Genomic DNA, 21230 nt, shown 5'->3' on the forward strand with positions numbered 1-21230 from the left:
GGCTAGCCAATGTGCGTGGGCACCGGTCAGGAAGTCCAGAATCCAGTTGCAGTAGCTTTGAGGGCACTATGGTGTTGCATGCTGAGCTGTAGTCAATGAATAGCATTCTCACATGGGTGTTCTTTTTGGAAAGGGCAGTGTGGAGTGCAATAGAGATTGCATCATCTGTGGATCTGTTTGGGCGGTATGCAAATGTTAGTGGGTCTAGGGTTTATGGGATAATGTTGTTGTGAGCCATTACCAGCCTTTCAAAGCACTTCATGTCTACGCACGTGAGTTCTACGGGTCTAGTCATTTAGGCAGGTTGCCTTAGTGTTCTTGGGCACAGGGACTATGGTGGTCTGCTTGAAACATGTTGGTATTACAGACTCAATCAGGGACATGTTGAAAATGTCAGTGAAGACACCTGTCAGTTGGTCAGCACATGTCCTTGTAACCCGTCTGTCCCCGCAGCCTTGTGAATGTTGACCTGTGTAAAGGTCTTACTCACGTCGACTACGGAGAGCGTGACCACACAGTCGTCTGGAACAGCTGATGCTCTCATGCATGCCTCAGTGGTGCTTGCCTCAAAGCGAACATAGAAGTGATTTAGCTCGTCTGGTAGGCTCGTGTCACTGGGCAGCTCGCGGCTGTGCTTCCCTTTGTAGTTTATCATAGTTTGCAAGCCCCGCCACATAAGACGAGCGTAGGAGAAGGTGTAGTACGATTGAGTCTTAGTCCTGTATTGATGCTTTGCCTGTTTGATGGTTCATCGAAGGGCATACCAGGATTTCTTATAAGCTTCCGGGTCACAGTCCCGCACCTTGAAAGCGGCAGCTCTACCCTTTAACTCAGTGCTAATGTTGCCTGTAATCCATGGCTTCTGGTTGGGGTATGTACGTACAGTCACTGTGGAGACGACGTCCTCGATGCACTTATTGATAAAGACAGTGACTGATGTGGTGTGCTCCTCAATGCCATCGGAAGAATCCCGGAACATGTTCCAGTCTGTGATAGCAAAACAGTCCTGTAGTTTAGCATCTGCTTCATCTGTCCACTTTTTTTAGTCACTGGTGCTTCCTGCTTTAATTTTTGCTTGTAAGCAGGAATCAGAAGGATAGAATTGTGGCAAGATTTACCAAATGGAGAGAGAGCTTTGCGTCTTTGTGTGTGGAGTACTGGTGATCTAGAATTATTTTCCCTCTGGTTGCACATTTAACATGTTGATAGAAATGAGATAGAACTGATTTAAGTTTCCTTGCATTAAAGTCTCGGCCACTAGGAGCCCCGCCTCTGGGTGAGCTGTTTTCTGCTTGCTAATTTCCTTCTACAGCTGACTAGGTGCGGTCTTAGTGCCAGCATCCGTCTGTGGTGGTAAATAAACGGGCACGAAAAGTATAGATGAAAACCAGCTGTTTACAAATATGCACAGACCGCCCCCCCTTCTTACCGGAGTGTGCTGTTCTATTTAGCTGGTGCAGCGTATATCCCATGAGCTGAATATCCATATCATGATTCTGCCACGATTCTGTGGAACATAACATGTTACAGATTTTGATGTCCTGTTGGTAGGATATTCGTGATCGTACCTCGTCTAATTTATTGTCCAATGATTCCACGTTGGCGAGTAATAATGACGGTAACTGCAGCTTTTCCACTCGCCTTCTGTGGGTCCTTACAAGGCACCCCGCTTTGTGTCCTCTGTACCTGTGTCTCTTCCTCTTGCCAATAACTGGAATGTTGGCCTTGTCTAGTGTTCGATGTATGTCCTGTGCGTCCTGCTAGTTGAAAAGAGAATCTTTGTCTAATCTGTGGTGAGTGATCGCTGTCCTGATATCCAGAAGCTATGTTTTGCTTTAAGATGCGGTGGCAGAAACATTATGTACAAAATTCACATCCAGGTGCATTTTCCTTTTGGTTGTGATACCTGGGGGATCGCCTATTCAGGCTCGCGTTAGTCAAGGGGTTTACTTTACATTCCTTAGCTTGTGACCACTGCTGCATACACCATTTGATGGGGAGGGGAAACGAAAGGATGGGAGAAGATGAACGATTTTCCTTGGACGAGTAAGGCACTGTTGGTTGCTGGGGTGGTGATAGGGCAGATAGGGGTGGAGGTGTGTGTATTCATGCAGAGTTGTTGTACTGCTTGGTTGAGCCCAGCAGGTCCAGCCTTCATGTATAAGGGGTGCTGTGTTTACATGCAGCACATGCTGAGCATGTCCTGGCTTCACTCTCCCAAAACAAACCTGCCCCTCCTGGAGAGAAACCTGAGCTCTTTCTCTGAAGTCCCAGTGCCCTCCATCCAATGAGCTCTGGAGCAGCAATGGCGTTCAGCCAGCTCTGATTCACTGAAACAAAAGCTGTTGTGAAAGACCCAGAAATTGTCTTGGTGTGTGAGTGGAGTGGACTGCCTAAAATAGTATGGCTGCACTGTGCTGTCACACACAACTAGCTGTGGAAAGACCAGGGTTGTGTTCACTAGGCACAAAATGGAGAGAACTTACCAAAATGAAGTGAAACAGGGAGGGACTATCTGAACTTGTCCAATAAGAAATGTTTCATTACCCTTTGCTACAGTATGCCCTACAGGTGTGCTATTGAACACAACCCTGTCCTTGGTCCTATGTGTTGAGGTTAGTGGTCACACAGTGCCAGATTAGTTTTGTACAATGTTGACCCCATGAGCCATCTAAATGTGCTGCTAATTGCTCGGTGACTATCAGAAAATCACATTATTGTTTTTAGAACCATCTCTGAGATTTATGATCCAAGTCCCACAGTTCCAGCTTCCAGATATCACTTCTTGTTACCCCAACACAGCGCCACTCATAGAGCTATAGCGCGGTCTGTACTGTACTGGCTGTCAGAGATATCAATGGAGTTTGCTCCCCCTCAATAGGCTCCTTTTGCCAAGGAAACAAGTGTATCCTACCTGAGTCCTTCACGGAAGAGTTTTGAAGTCTGCCACACCCTCTTTGAATCAGCTATTGTTTTCTTGAAGGGGAAAAGCATGCAAACAGTTTAAAATGGCACGCTACTTATAATTTTATCTTTTGACATGTCTTACAAACCTAATTGAGAAAAGGCCGTTGTCATGTCCCCCTTCTGGCATACAGCCAGGTGGTGAGGCGAGGACTTGCAGAGAGCTATAAATGCTGCTGGCCCTTTGGACTGTGGGTAATATACCCTTCCCTCTACCAGCACGTATGGGGAAACCCTCCGTATCTCAGCCATCCCATGTGCTTAAAGAAAAATGTTTTGATATTTTCTCCCCTTCTGGCCAATTTGAAAGCCAGTCGAGTTAATGTAGTCTGAGCTAGAGGGCGACCGATTATGATTTTTCAACGCCGATACCGATTTTTTTTTCCTTTTTTTTTCTTCTAATAATGACAATTACAACAATACTGAATTAACTCTTATTTTAACTTAATTTAATACATCAATAAAATCAATTTAGCCTCAAATAAATAATGAAACATGTTTAATTTGGTTTAACCTCTTACTCCTACCCGACACGCAGGCGTCCCATCTAGACATCTGGAAATGCAAATGTCCTACGCTAAATGCTAATAGCACTCGTTAAAACTAAAACATTCATTAAAATACACATGCAGGGTACTGAATTAAAGCTACAATCGTTGTGAATCCAGGCAACAAGTCAGATTTTTAAAATGCTTTTCGGCGAAAGCATGAGAAGCTATTATCTGATAGCATGCAACACCCCAAAAGACCCGCAGGGGACGTAAACAAAATAATTAAGTCGGCGCTACACAACGCACAAATAAAATATAAAACATTCATTACCTTTGACCATCTTCTTTGTTGGCACTCCTAGATGTCCCATAAACATCACTATTGGGTCTTTTTTTCGATTAAATCGGTCCATATATAGCCTAGATATCGATCTATGAAGACTGTGTGATCAAGGAAAAAAATAGCGTTTTATAACGTAACGTCCTTTTTTTAAATTAAAAAAGTTGACGATAAACTTTCACAACACTTTGAAATACTTTTGTAATGCAACTTTAGGTATTAGTAAACGTTAATAATCGATCAAATTGATCACGAGGCGATGTATATTCTATAGCTGTACGTCTGGAAATAATGTCCGGGTAAATCTCAACCAAAATATCCGGTCGGAGACCGGAAGAAATGCGCTGCCTCGTGTCTGTTTGACCAAGAAACAAATCGTAGGCAAATGACAAGACTGTTGACATCGTGTGGAAGCTGTAGGTATTGCAACCTCGGCCCCATTTAATGTGGTTCACATTCAACAATGGGTTCTAGTGGCGCATGGATATATTTTCGCATTTTCAGTGATCAGATTTTCCTGCGCTTTTATTAGATTGTTCTTTTGATGTCTATGTCCGTCCATAGGTCTCTGTACTTCTGAATATAGGCCTAGATGTTATGGTGGATCGAGCCATAGGGCTTTAATTGAAGAGGATGGTGTAATATAAGTGTAGTCTAGTGTTTATGGCTGGAGTTCCAGCACGCCAGATGTTTTGGAGCCCGTGGAGCCGGAAGCTTTTTTTGCAGCACTAAACACATGATTTCAACCGCAGCTAGTGTGTGCCGGATAACTCCACTGAGGCCAAGCAGGTCACTAATGATCAGGCACAACTGGGGTCCTCGTAGCCCTCGCCACCGCAGTGCTGCGGGAGGATAAGTCAGGCATTGATGAAAGCTTAATGAATTGGCCACCTTATGTTCAGTGTGTGGTTTGGGTTGACATCCTTTCCTGTGTGTGTGTGACTATCGTATTGCTGGCCCTGTCACTCATAGGCTAGCCTACTCATGTTTTTGTGTGAGTGGCATATTTACACATGTAGCACTGCCAACAGAGGGACTGCCTAATAAGCAGGGAGTTATGAAAGGTTTTGCAGGTTCACGTGAAGAGAATGCCTGCTGGATGACATGTCTCTCACTGTTTCTGGAAGCGCTATGAAACATGGGCATGGTACAGTACCTTGTTATTTCTGTCCCTGGTCCTTCTGCAATATTTATAGCTGGTTGCTCTAATGCTGTTCGGTGGAGGCCATTCTAAACCAGGGGGCTGGCCTTGCACATTCGAAAAGCCATCTGCCAGCGAACCCTCTCCTTTCTCAAAGGCACTTTGGTAGCCAGTTTTGATTTGTCTCTCCAGTGTCTTTTGCTGCTTGTGTCTGAACTGAGACACATGCCCTGCCCTCTGACTCCCACACACCTTTATACTGTCAGTCCATCTGAGCAGCTGGTCAATAAGCAGTACCGGTTTGCCACTTCAACAGTGAACTTGCGGATGAGACCTTGAAGTTATGCTTCTCCCCCCTGCTCCTTCATATGAAGACACATTTCCTCCACCACACCTACTCTGCTGCCCTAGAAACCTACTGGCACTTGCTGCTGAGTAGTACACTACAGTATCTATATCTTGGAAAAGATGTTGCCTGTTTCAGTTGCAAAACCATTCCTCTAAACCCAGGGCTCCCAAATGGGTTTGCCTAGTCCTGCTCTGCCTTCCACAGGATCCTCTCTCTCGCTGTGTGTGAAGCCTAATTGCTCTCTCCAGGCTCAGCTCTCTGGAAGCCCTGCTCGCTCTGAGGCGATTACACAATTTCCATATGATTAAGGCAGGCGTGTTATCTTTTACCAAGTGCCAAGGGTCTGTGTTCTGTTCCTTTGGCTGAGGCTGTGCGATCTGAAATGTGATTCAGGAAGGAGCGATATTGTTTCTTTCACATGCACTGGGCTGCTCCCCCTAGTCTAAGCCGGTTCCCAGGATGACGAGATGATGTGGCTTAACCCTGAAACGAAACCCATTTTCCTCTCACACGGACAGCCAGACAGACAGACAGACACTGCTGCTGTGAAATGAAACTTAGCAGCACCACTGGTCTGAGCTGGAATAGAGAGCCTATACTTGGGCTGACTCTCTGAAATGAAACTGACACTGGCACAGTTTGTTGTTTGTTATAAGCACAGTGTAGGAGGCTGGCAGTGTGAGACAACTACATTTGCTAGGAGACTGGCAGGCACACACACTACATTTCTATTGCCATCGCCTCCAAATTGGTGTGAGATTTGTTTGATCTCCCCTGATAAGTGTATCAGTCATTGTGTGGTGCGTGTGACAAAAGTTTGACCATGGTCTTTCTGTGGGAGTGTGGCATGCGCGTCAAATCAATATGTGACGCGTGTGTCAGTCAGTTGAATTGAATGTGTCCCAGTTAATGGCTTTATGGGAACTCTATATGAATGGCTTGCTGATGGCTGTATCTCCTGGCCCAGTGCCAGACTGCTTCCCTCCCGTGTGTATGTCTGAGGACGGCCCCCTCCCGTGCGTATGTCTGAGGACGGCCCCCTCCCCTGTCCTCTTTTGTTACAGGTGGCTCTAGATGGAGTGACTTAAGGCGTCAGCATGCTTCAGTTCAGCTTGCGGCAAACCGAACAAATGTGCTCACATATTCTCTTAACACCTTTTGCTTGAAAAACAAACGGCAATAGTACTGTTTGGCCATGTTGAGACGCTGTAGCCAGTATACACTTCCTCAAAATAATCTGAATTTAATCTGTCATTAATTTAGATGTTTTCGTATAGATGTTTTTTCCCCATTACTAGTTCCCACTGTAGTCATACCTTGCTATGTTGACTCTAGGTGTGTTCACGGTGCAGTCTTTGTTGCAGTGACTGGGCTTGATGAATGCTGTCAGCCAGGTTGCCTCTGCAGAGCGTATCTGTGGGTCGGTTGCTGTGGGTGGGGGTGTGTCACATGTTGAAGGTACTTCAACTCCTGTTCCACTGTCAGTCTGACCAACACCAGAAGTGAAGAGACAAATAGAAAGAGAAGGAAGGAATCCCCCGCATAGTGCTCCGCTTCAGTCACCTCAGAATACACTGTAATGTGAGGCCCTGGTCCATCCAGAAAAACAGCTCATGGTACCTCAGGACAGGGAACCTCATGGTGGGTGTCTTCACACACGATTACCGGGCCTGCCCTGAGGAGTTAGCTTGGCCTACTTAAAATGGGAGAGGCTGGTGCTTGGGTGAGGAAAGGTATAGAAGTTAGATTAGTTTAGCAGCCTATTGTTTATATTACAAGCTGTGTGATACACCCCTCTGTGTGAATATAAAGGGATCGTTGTTTGAGGATGAACACCTGCAGTGATGTCGCTGGAAAGGCCTGGTATCATCACATCAGGGAGGAGTACTTCTACCCAGGGGCTGATGGCATTGAACTGGCATGACTGTCTGGCTGGCTGGACTGCTGTGTAGATTGGGGCGGCTGTCGGCTGGGGTTTAACCGGGTCGGGCCCTTCAGTTGGACTCCTGGCTGCTACACCAGGAATGTCTGTCTGGGTGTCGATGAGGATTAGGTGAAACACAAACTACTGTAAGCGCCAGAGAAGCCTGTTATCTAAAACCCTGAAACGCCAATGACAAGCAGGCTGAATCGTCTGCAGTAGCTACTAGTGTTTCTCACAGCTGAGCCCTCTCAGGCACACACGCTTGGCTAAACAAGCTCAGAATTTGCTACCATTTCTCTCCCACTCTCCTTTTGATTTTCCTGCCAAAGGAAGCTGTACTGCAGGCCTGTCATTGGCTGGGTGCTGTGCTGTGTTTACATGGCCCTGTGGGTGACTGGGATTGTGTGTGAACAGACCCAGTAAATGGGCAGCCAGGGCAGAGTGACCTGCTCCACTGCCAGTCCCCGACAGCCCCAGCCCAGCCCTCATGTGTCCTGGCCTCTACACCCCCTCCAGTATGTGGTGTTCACTCACATTACAGCTGCTCACACAACAGGACTGCTGCCTCTGCTCTACTCACAATCATAATGCTGTATGTGCAGCTTGCTATTCAACTCAAGCTAGTAGAGTTTCCTTTGTAAGATTAGGAAAGGGAATAAGTATTTTATCCTCCGATGACTGAGTTTCCCTACGGCCTTAGTGTTGGTTGGTCACTGAGTGTTAGACCTCGTGTCCACGTGTTGTCTGCTCCAATCCCCTTTGACTGGCTTGATTCCTCTCCATTCTGTTCCTGCTGCGCTTCCTGCCCCCACACTAAGCACTGGCCAGAACATACAAGAGCTAACCAGTAGAGTTTGGAACAACAAGGACGTGTGTTGGTTGGGTCAAAGTTTGAGGTGGCAGCTGGTTTAGGCTGCACTGTGTGTGTGTGGGCGGCAATCGGTATCACGTGTGAATGTGTGTGTGACCCAGTCTTTAGTGTTATTGTTATAGCCTCTGGTCAAGGCCCTGTGGTTGGGTGTGTTGGTCAATCTGCAGCTTTAATAATAGACAGACAGCAGGGTGAATTGCAGGCAGAAATAACCCCAGTCAGTCAATTACTGGCCCAGTCACGGTCTTGTCTCTGTGCCATTGTTTAATGTATCTGACAGTTGCCACAGTCCCTGGTCTCCCTAAACCTGCCCTGGCATTCATACCCACCTATCCAAGGACCAAGTTTACCTGACTAACGTGGTGAAGGGAAGTGACCCTGCGGCATTGTTGATCGTTTATTAAAGTCGATTTGTTGGTTAATAAGCACCCATTTTTAACTCGAGGACAGCAACACTTGTACTTATTAGCATTGTCCTCCCAAACTATTTAATTTGACCTTAGGCAAGGGAAATTACATTTATGCCAACTGCTTTGGTACCAGTGAAGAACTGGTCCATACCCCTAACAGTGGGAATATGCCCTATGATTTGTACCAAAGGTGTAGATGTATTGCGTTATTGTGGCTTTTTGATCTTTTCTCACATGTCAGCCTATCTGTCATAATCCTGTAGTTAATGCATTTCTTCCAGTCTTCAGTAGATGCTACTTGATTACAGTTTGTTGGCACACAGGTGTTGGCTGTTAGCCTTTCACATAACACGCCTCCGGTAAAGAAGCCAGTTTATGTAGTAATGATGCTTTGCGATTAACCCCACAAATGCCTAGCGTGTTTGAGGAAGTGTCATTTCTGTTTTCTCTATTTCATTAGATTGTAGGGCAGGGGAGTTGTCTTTGTTTTCACCATTTCCATTACATGGTAGGTTGGGGTAATTGTCTCTGGTGGCTGTTCAGTGGGCCACCAGTGAAAGTTGTTTACAAATTGCATTGACTGGAATAATAAATTATGTATTGTAGACCCCACCAATTGTATTGTAGACCTGTTATTTAGTTTTTTCTCTTACGATATATTCTGCCATCAATCTTTGTCAGTGTCTTTTGATCTATTTCAGACTCCTACTATCCCTATGAACAAGCTACTTTCTCCTTTAGTTTTTTCTCTCGCTCAGTCTCTGTCTCCCTCCCTAACCCGGTTTTCTTTCTGTGTTCTGCAGGCTCCATGAGGAGATCAATGACTTCTACAAGCACATGTCTCCTCGGGCGGAGGAGGAGAGGATGAGGATGGAGGTGGTGGACAGGATCGAGAGGGTCATCAAAGACCTGTGGCCCACTGCTGACGTAAGAGATCACTCGCATCGCTACAGTTCCAGTCCTAAGCCCATACAGGTCTAGCCAGGTCTCAGATCTGTTTGACCATTATTGGTGTACAGCAAACTCCTCTGGTTGTTGAAACTTTAACATAGTTGAAAAGATCTGGGCCCAGGCTAATACGGGCCATAGTTCAAATAAATATTGCAACCATGTAGAGTTCATGCTTTCATAAAAGCCAACACCAACTACTAGAAGTGACAGGCAGAGCAAAGATTTGGAATGGAAGTGGTTTCTAGCTACACAGACAGGTCTCACCCACACAGCAAGCTGCTTGAGATTCCCACAATCTCCTGTTCCCTCATACAAATTCCCTTCATTGCTCGAGACAGCTTGAGAACTTGCTGTTCTATGTAGAATTGCTGTCTTTACATCTTTCTAGTCTTTCTCTGGCTGGCTCTATAGCTGTCTGAAAGGAGTCGTGACTCTGTAGGAGAGAGTTATTTTCTCTTCCTATAGGCTGAGCTGTAATGAAGAGGAGGGGGGGGTGGGGCGTGTGACCAGCAGCCATTTGTGAAAGTGCCTGGTCGGTCCGCTGTTATCTCCCGGCTGTGTTATATTTTGGCCTGTAATCTACAGGTGTCCGTATTCCTGCTGACTTGGAGCTTGCTGATAGAGCTGTGTGTGTCTGCTCTCAGCTTTACAAGCTGTACCAGGGACTGCCATTTTGTAGGCCCGCGGATCACTATTTTTGTTTTTTTGTTTAGGAACTCAGTCTGGGTCTCAATTTACTGTTGAGTTGGAATAGTAGAATACACAAGGTGCAATTTTGAAATGTGGTTGTACATCAGCAGTTTTCTTATGTCAGTCACTGACAGTAACTCAATTAGCCCCTGTCAGCTAAAATGTCTAGTGGCCAGCTATCTTGTAGTAATCATGGTTGAATTACCAACCGGGGGGCCCCCATAGATTTAGTTAGTCACTCTCACTCAGACATCATATAAAAACATGTCATTTCTTCATCCTATGGCAAAAGATGTAGAATTACAGGGACTTTGCTGTGAAACTGCTAATTTTCTCTCTGCCCCATGAAAAATTGTGTAGTATCGCAGGAAATTAACTCAAAAAATTTAGAATAATTGCCCATCCCTGAGCTAGACAGAAAAGCCCACTGCTGTCCCTGGCACTGTTCCTACCTCTTACTCTTATCCACTGAGGCAGGAGAGCAGTTAATATCCTGTCCACAACAAGAACAGGACTAAGACTCCCAGCAATCACCTGACCTCTTACACACACTCAATGCGAGACCTGTCTTTGACTGGGTGAACTGAACAACTGTGAACCCACCAGATAGCTGAGTAATCTGTCTAGGTCAATTTGTCTGAGGCGGCCCCCATGTCTTTCTTTCCCTCTCTAACTTCACCCCGTCTCTCGATAATATAAGTGACAACCACTAGCTCTTTATACAGTAGAGAGCCGAGCCATGAGTTAAGTTTACCTTGGGGACCTGTGTGTGGATGTGTTCCCCCTCACTGGGATTGGAACTCATCCACACAGTGGCAATCCATCACCCCTCTCATTTCCACCCACACCACAATCACATGCCCACGAATTAACCTAATGCACCTCAAGTAAGCAGATTGGAGTCCAGGCTTTAACCCTCTTGGTCGGTTCAGGCAGGAGCTCAGCCCAGGAGGGAGGTTTAAGGGAATAACGGATGGTTTAAGGCTTCAGCAAAGGCTATTTTTGAGCCCTCAGAACCAATGTGAAATACTGTTACGTGACGTGACATTGGTTAATGCCCACAAAGCTCAGATAAAGCGGGATATTTGTCTGGTATCTGGACGCGTTAAATAAAAAGCTTATTTCATTTATTTTTTGTCCACTGTTAGGTTTTAAAGCATAATTTGATCCCTTTTCTCATAACTATATTCTGTTCCCATTTTTTACACCCAAGGACATTGCATGGTTGTCCCGTTACCCTCCCCATTTAGCATAAAGATTATATTTTTATTGCTTTAATTGACACCTGTCCCGAAATATCAGACTGTCACAGGAGAGTAGCATATCACGTAACTTGACAGAAGTCAAATCATATAATTTGCCTTTATTTTCGAACTAAATACCTGCCATTGTATCAGTTCAAAGCTAGTGTATAGCTCGGCTTATCTGATTGATAAGTGAAATCAATGAGTAACACATTTGACTTTGTTACAGGTTCAAGTGTTTGGGAGTTTCAGCACGGGCCTCTATCTGCCAACCAGGTAAGCTGTTTGATTCAGGTAATGGAGTACATAACGGCCTTCCTATCATAATCTCTCTTATAGTGTGTTGGTGATATGTGTGTTGACTCATAACCTGCAGACCCTGCGGATATAACCGCGGGGCGGTCGGGTTTAGCGTCATGAAATATTGTGTGGATGAAGGGTGGGTGGTGGATTGAATAGAGAAAACAATATCTTAAAAAATCCGGGTTAGTGCCGGTTGTGGGCCTCAGATTTACCTTTTCACATATACTTGGGCGGTTGTGGATGGGTTATTAGCAATAGCTGGCAGGTGAACAAACAGCTGACCCGGGCACCATTAGTGAGTGTAAACTGACCCGTAACCCAATGAGTTCCAACTTATTGCTGGTGTGTTTTGGACTTGATTACAGCCTTGAGTCTTCTTGGGTATGACGCTTACAAGCTTAGCACACCTGTATTTGGGTAGTTTCTCCCATTCTTTGCAGATCCTCTCAAGCTCTGTCAGGTTGGATGGGAAGCGTTGCCGCACAGCTATTTTCAAGTCTCTCCAGAGATGTTAAATTGGGTTCAAGCCCAAGCAGGGCCACTCAAGGACATTCAGATACTTGTCCTGAAGCTACTCCATTTGTTGTCTTGGCTGTGTGATTAAGGTCGTGGTCCTATTGGAAGGTGAACCTTCGCACTTGTCTGAGGCCGTGAGTGCTCTGGAACAGGTTTTCATCAAGGATCTCTCTCTACTTTTCTCCGTTGGTCTTTGCTTCGATCCTGACTAGTCTCCCAGTCCCTGTCGCATAAAAACATCACAACATGATCCTGCCACCACCATGCTTCACCGTAGGGCTGGTGCCATGTTTCCTTCAGACGTAACGCTTGACATTCAGGCCAAAGAGTTCAATCTTGCTTTCATCAGACCAGAGAATCTTATTTCTCATGGTCTGAGTCTTTTGGTGTCTTTTAGCAAACTCCAAGTGGACTTTCATGTGCCTTTTTACAGAGTGGCAGCTTCTGTCTGGCCACTCTACCATAAAGACGGCAGCGTAGCCTAGTGGTTAGAGTGTTGGACTAGTAACCGGAAGGTTGCGAGTTCAAACCCCCAAGCTGACAAGGTACAAATCTGTCGTTCTGCCCCTGAACAGGCAGTTAACCCACTGTTCCCAGGCCGTCATTGAAAATAAGAATGTGTTCTTAACTGACTTGCCTGGTTAAATAAAGGTTTAAAAAATTTAAAAAAAAGACCTGATTGGTTGAGTGCTGTAGAAATGGAAGAACCTTCCAGAAGGACAACCATCTCCACAGAGGAGCTCTATCAGAGTAACCATCGGGTTAGGGCCGCCTTGGTCAGGGCCTCCTCCGACCAAGGCCCTTCTCCGATTGCGCAGTTTGCCCAGGTGGCCTGTTCTAGGATGAGTCTTAGTGGTTCCAAACTTCTTCCTTTTAAGAATGATGGAGGCCACTGTGTTCTTGTGGACTTTCAATGCTGCAGAAATGTTTTGGGCACCCTTCCCCAGATCTGTGCCCCAAAACAATCCTGTCTCGGAGCTCTGGCCTGCACTGTCAACTGTGGGACCTTATATAGACAGGTGTGTGCCTTTCCAAATCATGTCCAATCAATTGAATTTACCACAGGTGGACTCCAAGTTGTAGAAACATCTCAAGGATGATCAATGGAAACAGGATGCACCGGAGTTCAATTTCAAGTCTCATAGCCAAGGGTCTGAATACTTATGTAAACAGGTATTTCAGTTTAAAAATGAATACATTTGCCAAATGTATGGGGTTAAACTACAAAAACTACCCACTGGGCAAAAATGGGTTTAATCAACGTTTCCAAGTAATTAAAAAAAAGAATCTGTGATTACGTTGAATCAACATGGAAAACTGATTAGATTTTTAAAAACTGTAGTTAGTCTTTCCCTATCACTGCAACTCCCGTACGGACTCGGGAGAGGCAAATGTCGAGAGCCATGCATCCTCCGAAACAAAACCCAACCAAGCCGCACTGCTTCTTGACTCAAATTCAAATGTATTGGTCACAGACACATGGTTAGCGAAATGCTTGTGCTTCTAGTTCCGACAATGCAGTAATGTCTAACAGATAATCAAAACAATTCATAACTACGTTATACACACACATTTAAAGGGATGAATAAGAATATATAAATATATGGATGAGCGATGGCCTTGCGGCATAGGCAAGATGTAGTAGATGGTATAGAATACAGTATATACATATGAGATGAGTAATGTAGGATATGTAAACATTAACGTGACTAGTGATACTTTTTTTTTTTTTCATTTATTAAAGTGGCCAGAGATTTGAGTCTGTATGTAGGCAGCAGCCTCTCTGTTAGTGATGGCTATTTAACAGTCTGATGGTCCTGAGATGGAAGCTGTTTCTCAATCTCTCGGTCCTAGCTTTGATGCACCTGTACTAGAGATCGACCGATTAATCGGAATAATTTCTAGTTTTCATAACAATCAGCAATTGCCATTTTTTGACACCTGATTAATGCAGATTACATTGCACTCCCTGAGGAGACTGTGTGGCAGGCTGACTACCTGCAGCAAGCTGCCAAGGTAAGGTGTTAGCTAGCATTAAACTTACCTTATATAAAACAATCGATCTTAACATAATCACAAGTTAACTACACATGGTTGATGATATTACTAGTTTATCGAGCTTGTCCTGCGTATTGCCTGCTAACATGAATTTCTTTTTAACTAAATTGTGTCACTTCTCTTGCGTTCTGTGCAACAGGGTATATGCAGCAGTTTGGGCCACCTGGCTCATTGCGAATGGTGTGAAGACCATTTCTTTCTAACAAAGACAGCCAAATTCGCCTAACGGGAGATGATTTAACCAAAGCGCAAAAGCACAATCGTTGCACTAATGTACCTAACCATAAACATCAATGCCTTAAAATCAATACACAGAAGTATATTTTTTAAAACCTGCATATTTAGTTAAAAGAAATTCATGTTAGCAGGCAATATTAACTAGGCAAATTGTGTCACTTCTCTTGCGTTCATTGCACGCAGAGTCGGGGTATATGCAACAGTTTGGGCCGCCTGGCTTGTTGCGAACTAAAATGCCAGTTTGTACATAATTATGACATAACATTGAAGGTTGTGCAATGTAACAGCAGTATTTAGACTGATGGATGCCACCCATTAGATAAAATATGGAACGGTTCCATATTTCACTGAAAGAATAAACGTTTTGTTTTTGAAATGATAGTTTCTGGATTTGACCATATTAATGACCTACGGCGTGTATTTATGTGTTATTATAATTAAGTCTATGATTTGATAGAGCAGTCTGACTGAGCGGTGGAAGGTAGCAGCAGGCTTGTAAGCATTCATTCAAACAGCACTTTCCTGCATTTTGCCAGCAGCTCTTCGCAATGCTTCAAGCATTGCACTGTTTATGACTTCAAGCCTATCAACTCCTGAGATTAGGCTGGCAATACTATAGTGCCTATAAGAACATCCAATAGTCAAATGTATATGAAATACAAATGGTACAGAGAGAAATAGTCCTATAATAACTACAACCTAAAACTTCTTACCTGGGAATATTGAAGACTCATGTTAAAAGGAACCACCAGCTTTCATATGTTCTGAGCAAGGAACTAAAACGTTAGCTTTCTTACATGGCACATATTGCACTTTTACTTTCTCCAACACTTTGTTTTTGCATTATTTAAACCAAATTGAACTTGAATTAAATGTTTCATTATTTATTTGAGACTAAATAGATTTTATTGTTGTATTATATTAAGTTAAAATAAGTATTCATTGTTCGTTCAGTATTGTTGTAATTGTCATTATTATATTTATATATAATAATATAATATATATAATATATATAATATATATATATATATATATATATATATATATATATATAATTATATATATATATACATATTTATATACATATACATATATTTATATCATATACATATACATATTTATATATTTATATATATATATTTATATATATATATATTTATATATATATATAAATATATATGTATATATATATATGTATATAAATATATATATATGTATATGTATGTATATATGTAAATATAACCCGGACGACGCTGGGCCAATTGTGCGCCACCCCATGGGTCTCCCGGGTGCAGCCGGCTGCAACAGAGCCTGGATTCGAACCAGGATTTCTAATGCCACAGCGAGCACTGCGATGCAGTGCCTTAGACCACTGCACCACTCGGGAGGCCCATAGAAATGTATTTTTTAAACAAGATCCGATGACTGGTGAATGTTTTTGTTGATTTCACATTTAATTTACCTTAGTTGACTAGATGTTTAACTGACGTCTGTGTCAACTTTGTAAGCTCTTAGGCCTTTTCTACGCATGCCTTTCCTACACACTAAGCTGTATTTGGTATTCAGACATGCCTTATTCATTCGCTTAATGTCAATATGATTTGTGTTTTGCATCATATAATGCAAAATGGATCATACCGGCTGTATTTATGTATGTTTTAAGTTATACATCTTAAACTTGAATTCTGACATGCTAAACATTTTGGGACTATATCAGCAATGGACTAATGAAACAAATACCAAAATATTGTTTTTGGGTGGAGTTTTCCTTTAAGTTCAAGGTCAAAATACATACGCATAGAGAGAAGTGCATAAAAAGATAATAATTATACATTTACGCACGTTTAACTGTGTTCAGAATTCACCCCTTTGTGAGTGGTTATATGGAGAAAGAGTGATGTGGCTGGCCATGGTATAATTATTTGCCTTTGTTTTTTGGGATTAAGGCTGTGGTCATTTATCGCTGCTGATCCAAAGCCTTTTTTAACCTTGTTTCTTGACGAGCCAGACTGCTCTCCGCTCCGACGACACACACACACACACACACACACACACTGTAACTGGGGACTCTGGATTAGTGACAATAAGCTGTGTGTGAAAGTGAACTGGAGAGTCCTCTCTTCAGATCCGAATGTGATGTTGCTCTGACCTCTACTACTTACTCCACTTCCTAGTGACATCGATCTGGTGGTGTTTGGGAACTGGGAAAACCTGCCCCTTTGGACCCTGGAAGAGGCCCTGCGGAAGAAAAACGTGACTGACGAGAACTCCATCAAAGTGCTGGACAAGGCCACGGTATGTTTGTATTTGTATTAATTATGGCAGCAGCTACTCTTTCTGTGGTCCAGCAAAATGAAGGCAGTTATACATTTTTTTAAACATTACAATACATTTGCAACAAATTTCACTACATATTTAGTGTGTGCCCTCAAGCTCTTACTCTACTACCACATATATCTACAACACAAAAACCATCTGTACCTGTGTGTGTATAGTGCATATGTTATCATGTGTGTGTATGCATGCATCTCTGCCTTGTGTTGCTTCACAGTCCCCGCTGTTCGGTAAGGTGTATTTTTTAAAATCTGTTTTTTAATTTTACTGCTTGCATAAATTACTTGATGTGGAATAGTTCCATGTAGTCATGGCTCTATGTAGTACTGTGTGCCTCCCATAGTCTGTTCTGGACTTGGGGACTGTGAAGAGACCTCTGGTGGCATGACTTGTGGGGTATGCATGGGTGTCAGCTCTGTGCATTCAATATGTTAATACTTATCACAAATACAAGTAATGACGAAGTCAATCTCTCCTCCACATTATAATGTAAGCTCTCTGTGTACATCCAAGGGCCAGCCGTGCTGCCCTGTTCTGAGCCAATTTCAATCCCAAGTCCCTCTTTGTGTTACCTGACCACACGACTGAACAGTAGTCCAGGTGCGACCAAACTAGGGCCTGTAGGACCTGCCTAGTTGATAGTGCTGTTAAGAATGCAGAGAAGCGCTTTATTATGGACAGACTACTCCCCATCTTAGCTACTGTTGTGTCAATATGTTTTGACCATGACAGTTTACAATCCAGGCTTACTCCAAGCAGTTTAGTTTCCTCAACCTTCTCAATTACCACATTATTCATTACAATATTTGTTCTAGGGTTTAATGAATGATTTGTCCCAAATACAATGCTTTTAGTTTTTGAAATATTTAGGACTAACTTATTAATTGTCAACAAGCTCTTTGTTAAATGTTGCAGTCATTTCAGTCACTGTGGTAGCTGACGTGTATAGTGTTGAGTCATCTGCATGTTCTGCATGCATACTAACTGCAGTGTGTCATTGCCTCCAGTGACTGTATGTGTAAATCCATCCTCATCACTATGTTCCAGGTACCCATCATCAAGTTGACAGACTTCCGCACAGAGGTGAAGGTGGACATCAGCTTCAATGTGAAGAACGGAGTCAAAGCTGCCCTTCTCATCAAAGACTACAAAAAAGTGAGTGAAGCAGGCATCTCTTATTCAGGATACATTACGTAATGCAGTCCGGTAAAAGAGCTAGCTGATGAAACAGGCTTGACAGTTAGCAAGCATAGATTGTTGTACAACACTCCTTCCGTGGCCTCTAACTGCACTTTAATGCTAGTAAAACGAAATGCATGATTTTCAACCGATCGCTGCCCGCACCCGCCAGCCCAACACAAGCATCACTACTCTGGACGAATCTGACTTAGAATATGTGGACAAATTTAAATACCTAGGTGTCTGGCTAGGTTGTAAACTCTCTTTCCAGACTCACATTAAGCATCTAGAATCGGCTTCCTATTTCACAACAAAGCATCCTTCTCTCATGCTGCCAAACATACCCTCGTAAAACTGACTATCCTGCCGATCATTGACTTTGGCGATTTCATTTACAAAATAGCATCCAACACTACTCAGCAAATTGCATGCAGTCTATCGCAGTGCCATCTGTTTAGTCACCAAAGCCCCATATACTACCCACCATTGTGACCTGTATGCTCTCGTTGGCTGATCCTAGCCACATTATTGTTGCCAAACCCACTGGCTCCAGGTCATCTATAAGTCTTTGCTAGGTAAAGCCCGGCCTTATCTCAGCTCACTGGTCACCATAGCATTACCCACCCGTAGCACGCGTTCCAGCAGGTATATTTCTCGGGTCATCCCCAAAGACAACACTCCCTTTTGGCTGCCTTTCCTTCCAGTTCTCTGCTGCCAATGACTGGAACAAATTTCAAAAATCACTGAAGTTGGAGACTTATATCTGCCTCTCTAACTTTAAGTGTCAGCTGTCAGAGCTGCTTACCGATCGCTGCAGCTCTACACAGCCTATCCTGAAATAGCCCATCCAACCAACTACCTACCTCATCCCCATATTTGTTTTTGTTTTTCTGCTCTTTTGCACACCAGTATTTCTACTTGCACATCCTCATCTACACATATCACTCCAGTGTAAATTGCTAAATTGTAATTACTTTGCCACTATTGGCCTATTTCCCTCCTTACTTAATTTGCACACACTGTATGCAGATTTTTCTATTGTGTTATTGACTGTACATTTGTTTATCCCATGTGTAACTGTGTTTTTGTCGCTCTGCTTTGCTGTATCTTGGCCAGGTCGCAGTTGTAAATGAGAACTTGTTCTCAACTGGCCTACCTGGTAAAATAAAAGTTGTATATTTATGTCAGGTTTTTTGGGGTTCTGACGGAGGTGATGGTAGCTAATACACTTAACTACGTCTCCTCAGTCCCTCAATCCAGCCATACCCAATGTCCTAGTCTGAGACATTCCCCTCTCGAGGGCACTATAACCATGGGTTTCTTTTGTCCATAAGAAATACCCAGTGCTTCCGAAGTTGGTTCTGGTGCTGAAGCAGTTCCTGCTCCAGAGGGATCTGAATGAGGTTTTCACTGGAGGGATCGGCTCCTACAGCCTTTTCCTTATGGCTGTCAGCTTCCTGCAGGTGAGAGACTTCTGCTATTCTCTCAAGTAGCCCACACACACAGTGCAGGATAGATCGCATCTAACATTAGAATAATTTACTGTCCATAATAGACTTTTGACACATTTTAAGTCTTTCTCATTCAGTGAACTAAGATGATTTGGCTTGTTCTTCTATGCAATTGACCTCTTATCCTGTGCCCTTGTATTTCAGCTTCACTACAGAGAAGATGCCTGCAGCCCCAATGCCAACGTGGGCGTTCTCCTTATAGAGTTCTTTGAGCTCTATGGGCGCCACTTCAACTACCTGAAGACGGGCATCCGGATCAAAGATGGTGGTAGCTATGTGGCCAAAGATGAGTTTCAGAAGAACACTGACCTCTACAGGCCCTCCATGCTCTTCATTGAAGACCCCCTAGCACCAGGTAACAATGCCTTCCGTTCAGCATGGGAACACTTGCACAGGTGATACCTAATTTTAGCACTGTGACATCAGTCAACTACTGATAACACTGAACCTAAGAATCTATCACACACTTTAACGGCCATGAATAAGACAGCTAGAGGTCCCAGGTGCCCATAGCAAAGGGTGAAATATTAGACAGTGTCTGAAATCAGTCTCTTCCCAAATAGAGATGATCTAAGCATGCCTCTTGCCTCCTGCAGATAACGACGTTGGCCGCAGCTCATACGGTGTGTTGCAGGTGAAGCAGGCCTTTGACTATGCCTACGTAGTGCTCAACCACGCCGTATCGCCCATCGCCAAGTACTACCCAAACAACGAGTGTGAGAGGTAAGGAGATGGTGAGCTAGGGCTCGCTTTAACCAACGACAGCTCTCACATTCTTTGGCAGCTATTATTTACTAAATACTCTGTTGATATTTGCAATATGTCCTATTTTCTTTCCTCCAGTATACTTGGCAGAATAATTCGGGTGACCCAGGAAGTGGCTGAATACAGGGACTGGATCACCAAGCTCTGGGGACCACAGTCTCAGAATGAACCTACCCTGAATGGTATGTTTTCACAGTACTACTGTGAGTCTAGACATGGTCTCAGATCTAACGAGGTGATAGTCAGTGTGTTTGAGGGGATCAGTTTCAATAAGGCAAGGTTCAAAATTGGTCATCTTTATTATGTTTTAAGTAGTTTGGGATCCAAGGTGATTTGTAGATCAGTGAAGTGCGACTGCTATTTAGTCGATCTAAAACACATTGTCTTACCACTGTTTGTCCATGTGCTGCTGTTGTAGGAAATGATGTCACACTGTTAGTGAAGCCTCAGCAGCTGGACGAGTGCAACAACAACCTGACGGAGGAGGTGACTGCATCTCGCAGCAAGTCCTCTTCCAACTCCTCCTCATTAGTGTCATCCTCATCCTCCACGGTATCCAGTTCCAGCGACGTTGAGTTTTGTTACACAAACACACCATGTGTGCACACTAAAACTACTATCTGAGGAAGTCAACTCTTAACACTACATTTATTGCAATGCACCCATTGGTTGCTGACCTGATTTACTGAGTTGTGATTGGTTGTCTCCAGGATTCTGACGGGACGCCCTGTAAGACAGTGAAGCAACTGCCTGGACGGGGCTCCAGCGCCCACAGAGAATCCTCAGGTGGCGTGACCAATCACAGAACACAGAGCCACACCACCAGCACTCCTACTGACAACAAGGGGGGCAAGGTAGGGTCAGCTTGACGAAGCCAAAGTCAACCACTGAAAAACTCTGTTACTGTACCTACAAATGCCTTGAACTTTTATGACCTGAGCATTACAACACT

The 21230-nt window shown here is 43.8% G+C and overlaps 1 protein-coding gene across 3 annotated transcripts in view; it reads left to right on the forward strand.

Moving 5' to 3' along the window:
• Positions 1-21230, forward strand: part of LOC118360750 (terminal nucleotidyltransferase 4B-like) — a 28624-nt gene that overhangs the window by 6404 nt on the left and 990 nt on the right. The window contains exons 2-11 of one of the 3 annotated variants that reach the window (XM_035740148.2): positions 9294-9417; positions 11605-11651; positions 16664-16784; positions 17871-17978; positions 19337-19465; positions 19658-19868; positions 20110-20236; positions 20357-20460; positions 20697-20876; positions 20989-21127. In XM_035740148.2, the coding sequence (XP_035596041.1) occupies positions 9294-9417; positions 11605-11651; positions 16664-16784; positions 17871-17978; positions 19337-19465; positions 19658-19868; positions 20110-20236; positions 20357-20460; positions 20697-20876; positions 20989-20990 (1153 nt within the window). In that variant the 3' untranslated portion in view covers positions 20991-21127. Of the gene's footprint in view, positions 1-9293; positions 9418-11604; positions 11652-16663; positions 16785-17870; positions 17979-19336; positions 19466-19657; positions 19869-20109; positions 20237-20356; positions 20461-20696; positions 20877-20988; positions 21133-21230 lie in introns of those variants that run through there. The other 2 variants (XM_035740128.2, XM_035740138.2) reach the window with 2 other exon arrangements.

This window comes from Oncorhynchus keta, chromosome 2 (assembly GCF_023373465.1).
Source record: "Oncorhynchus keta strain PuntledgeMale-10-30-2019 chromosome 2, Oket_V2, whole genome shotgun sequence".
Classification (NCBI taxonomy): domain Eukaryota; kingdom Metazoa; phylum Chordata; class Actinopteri; order Salmoniformes; family Salmonidae; genus Oncorhynchus; species Oncorhynchus keta.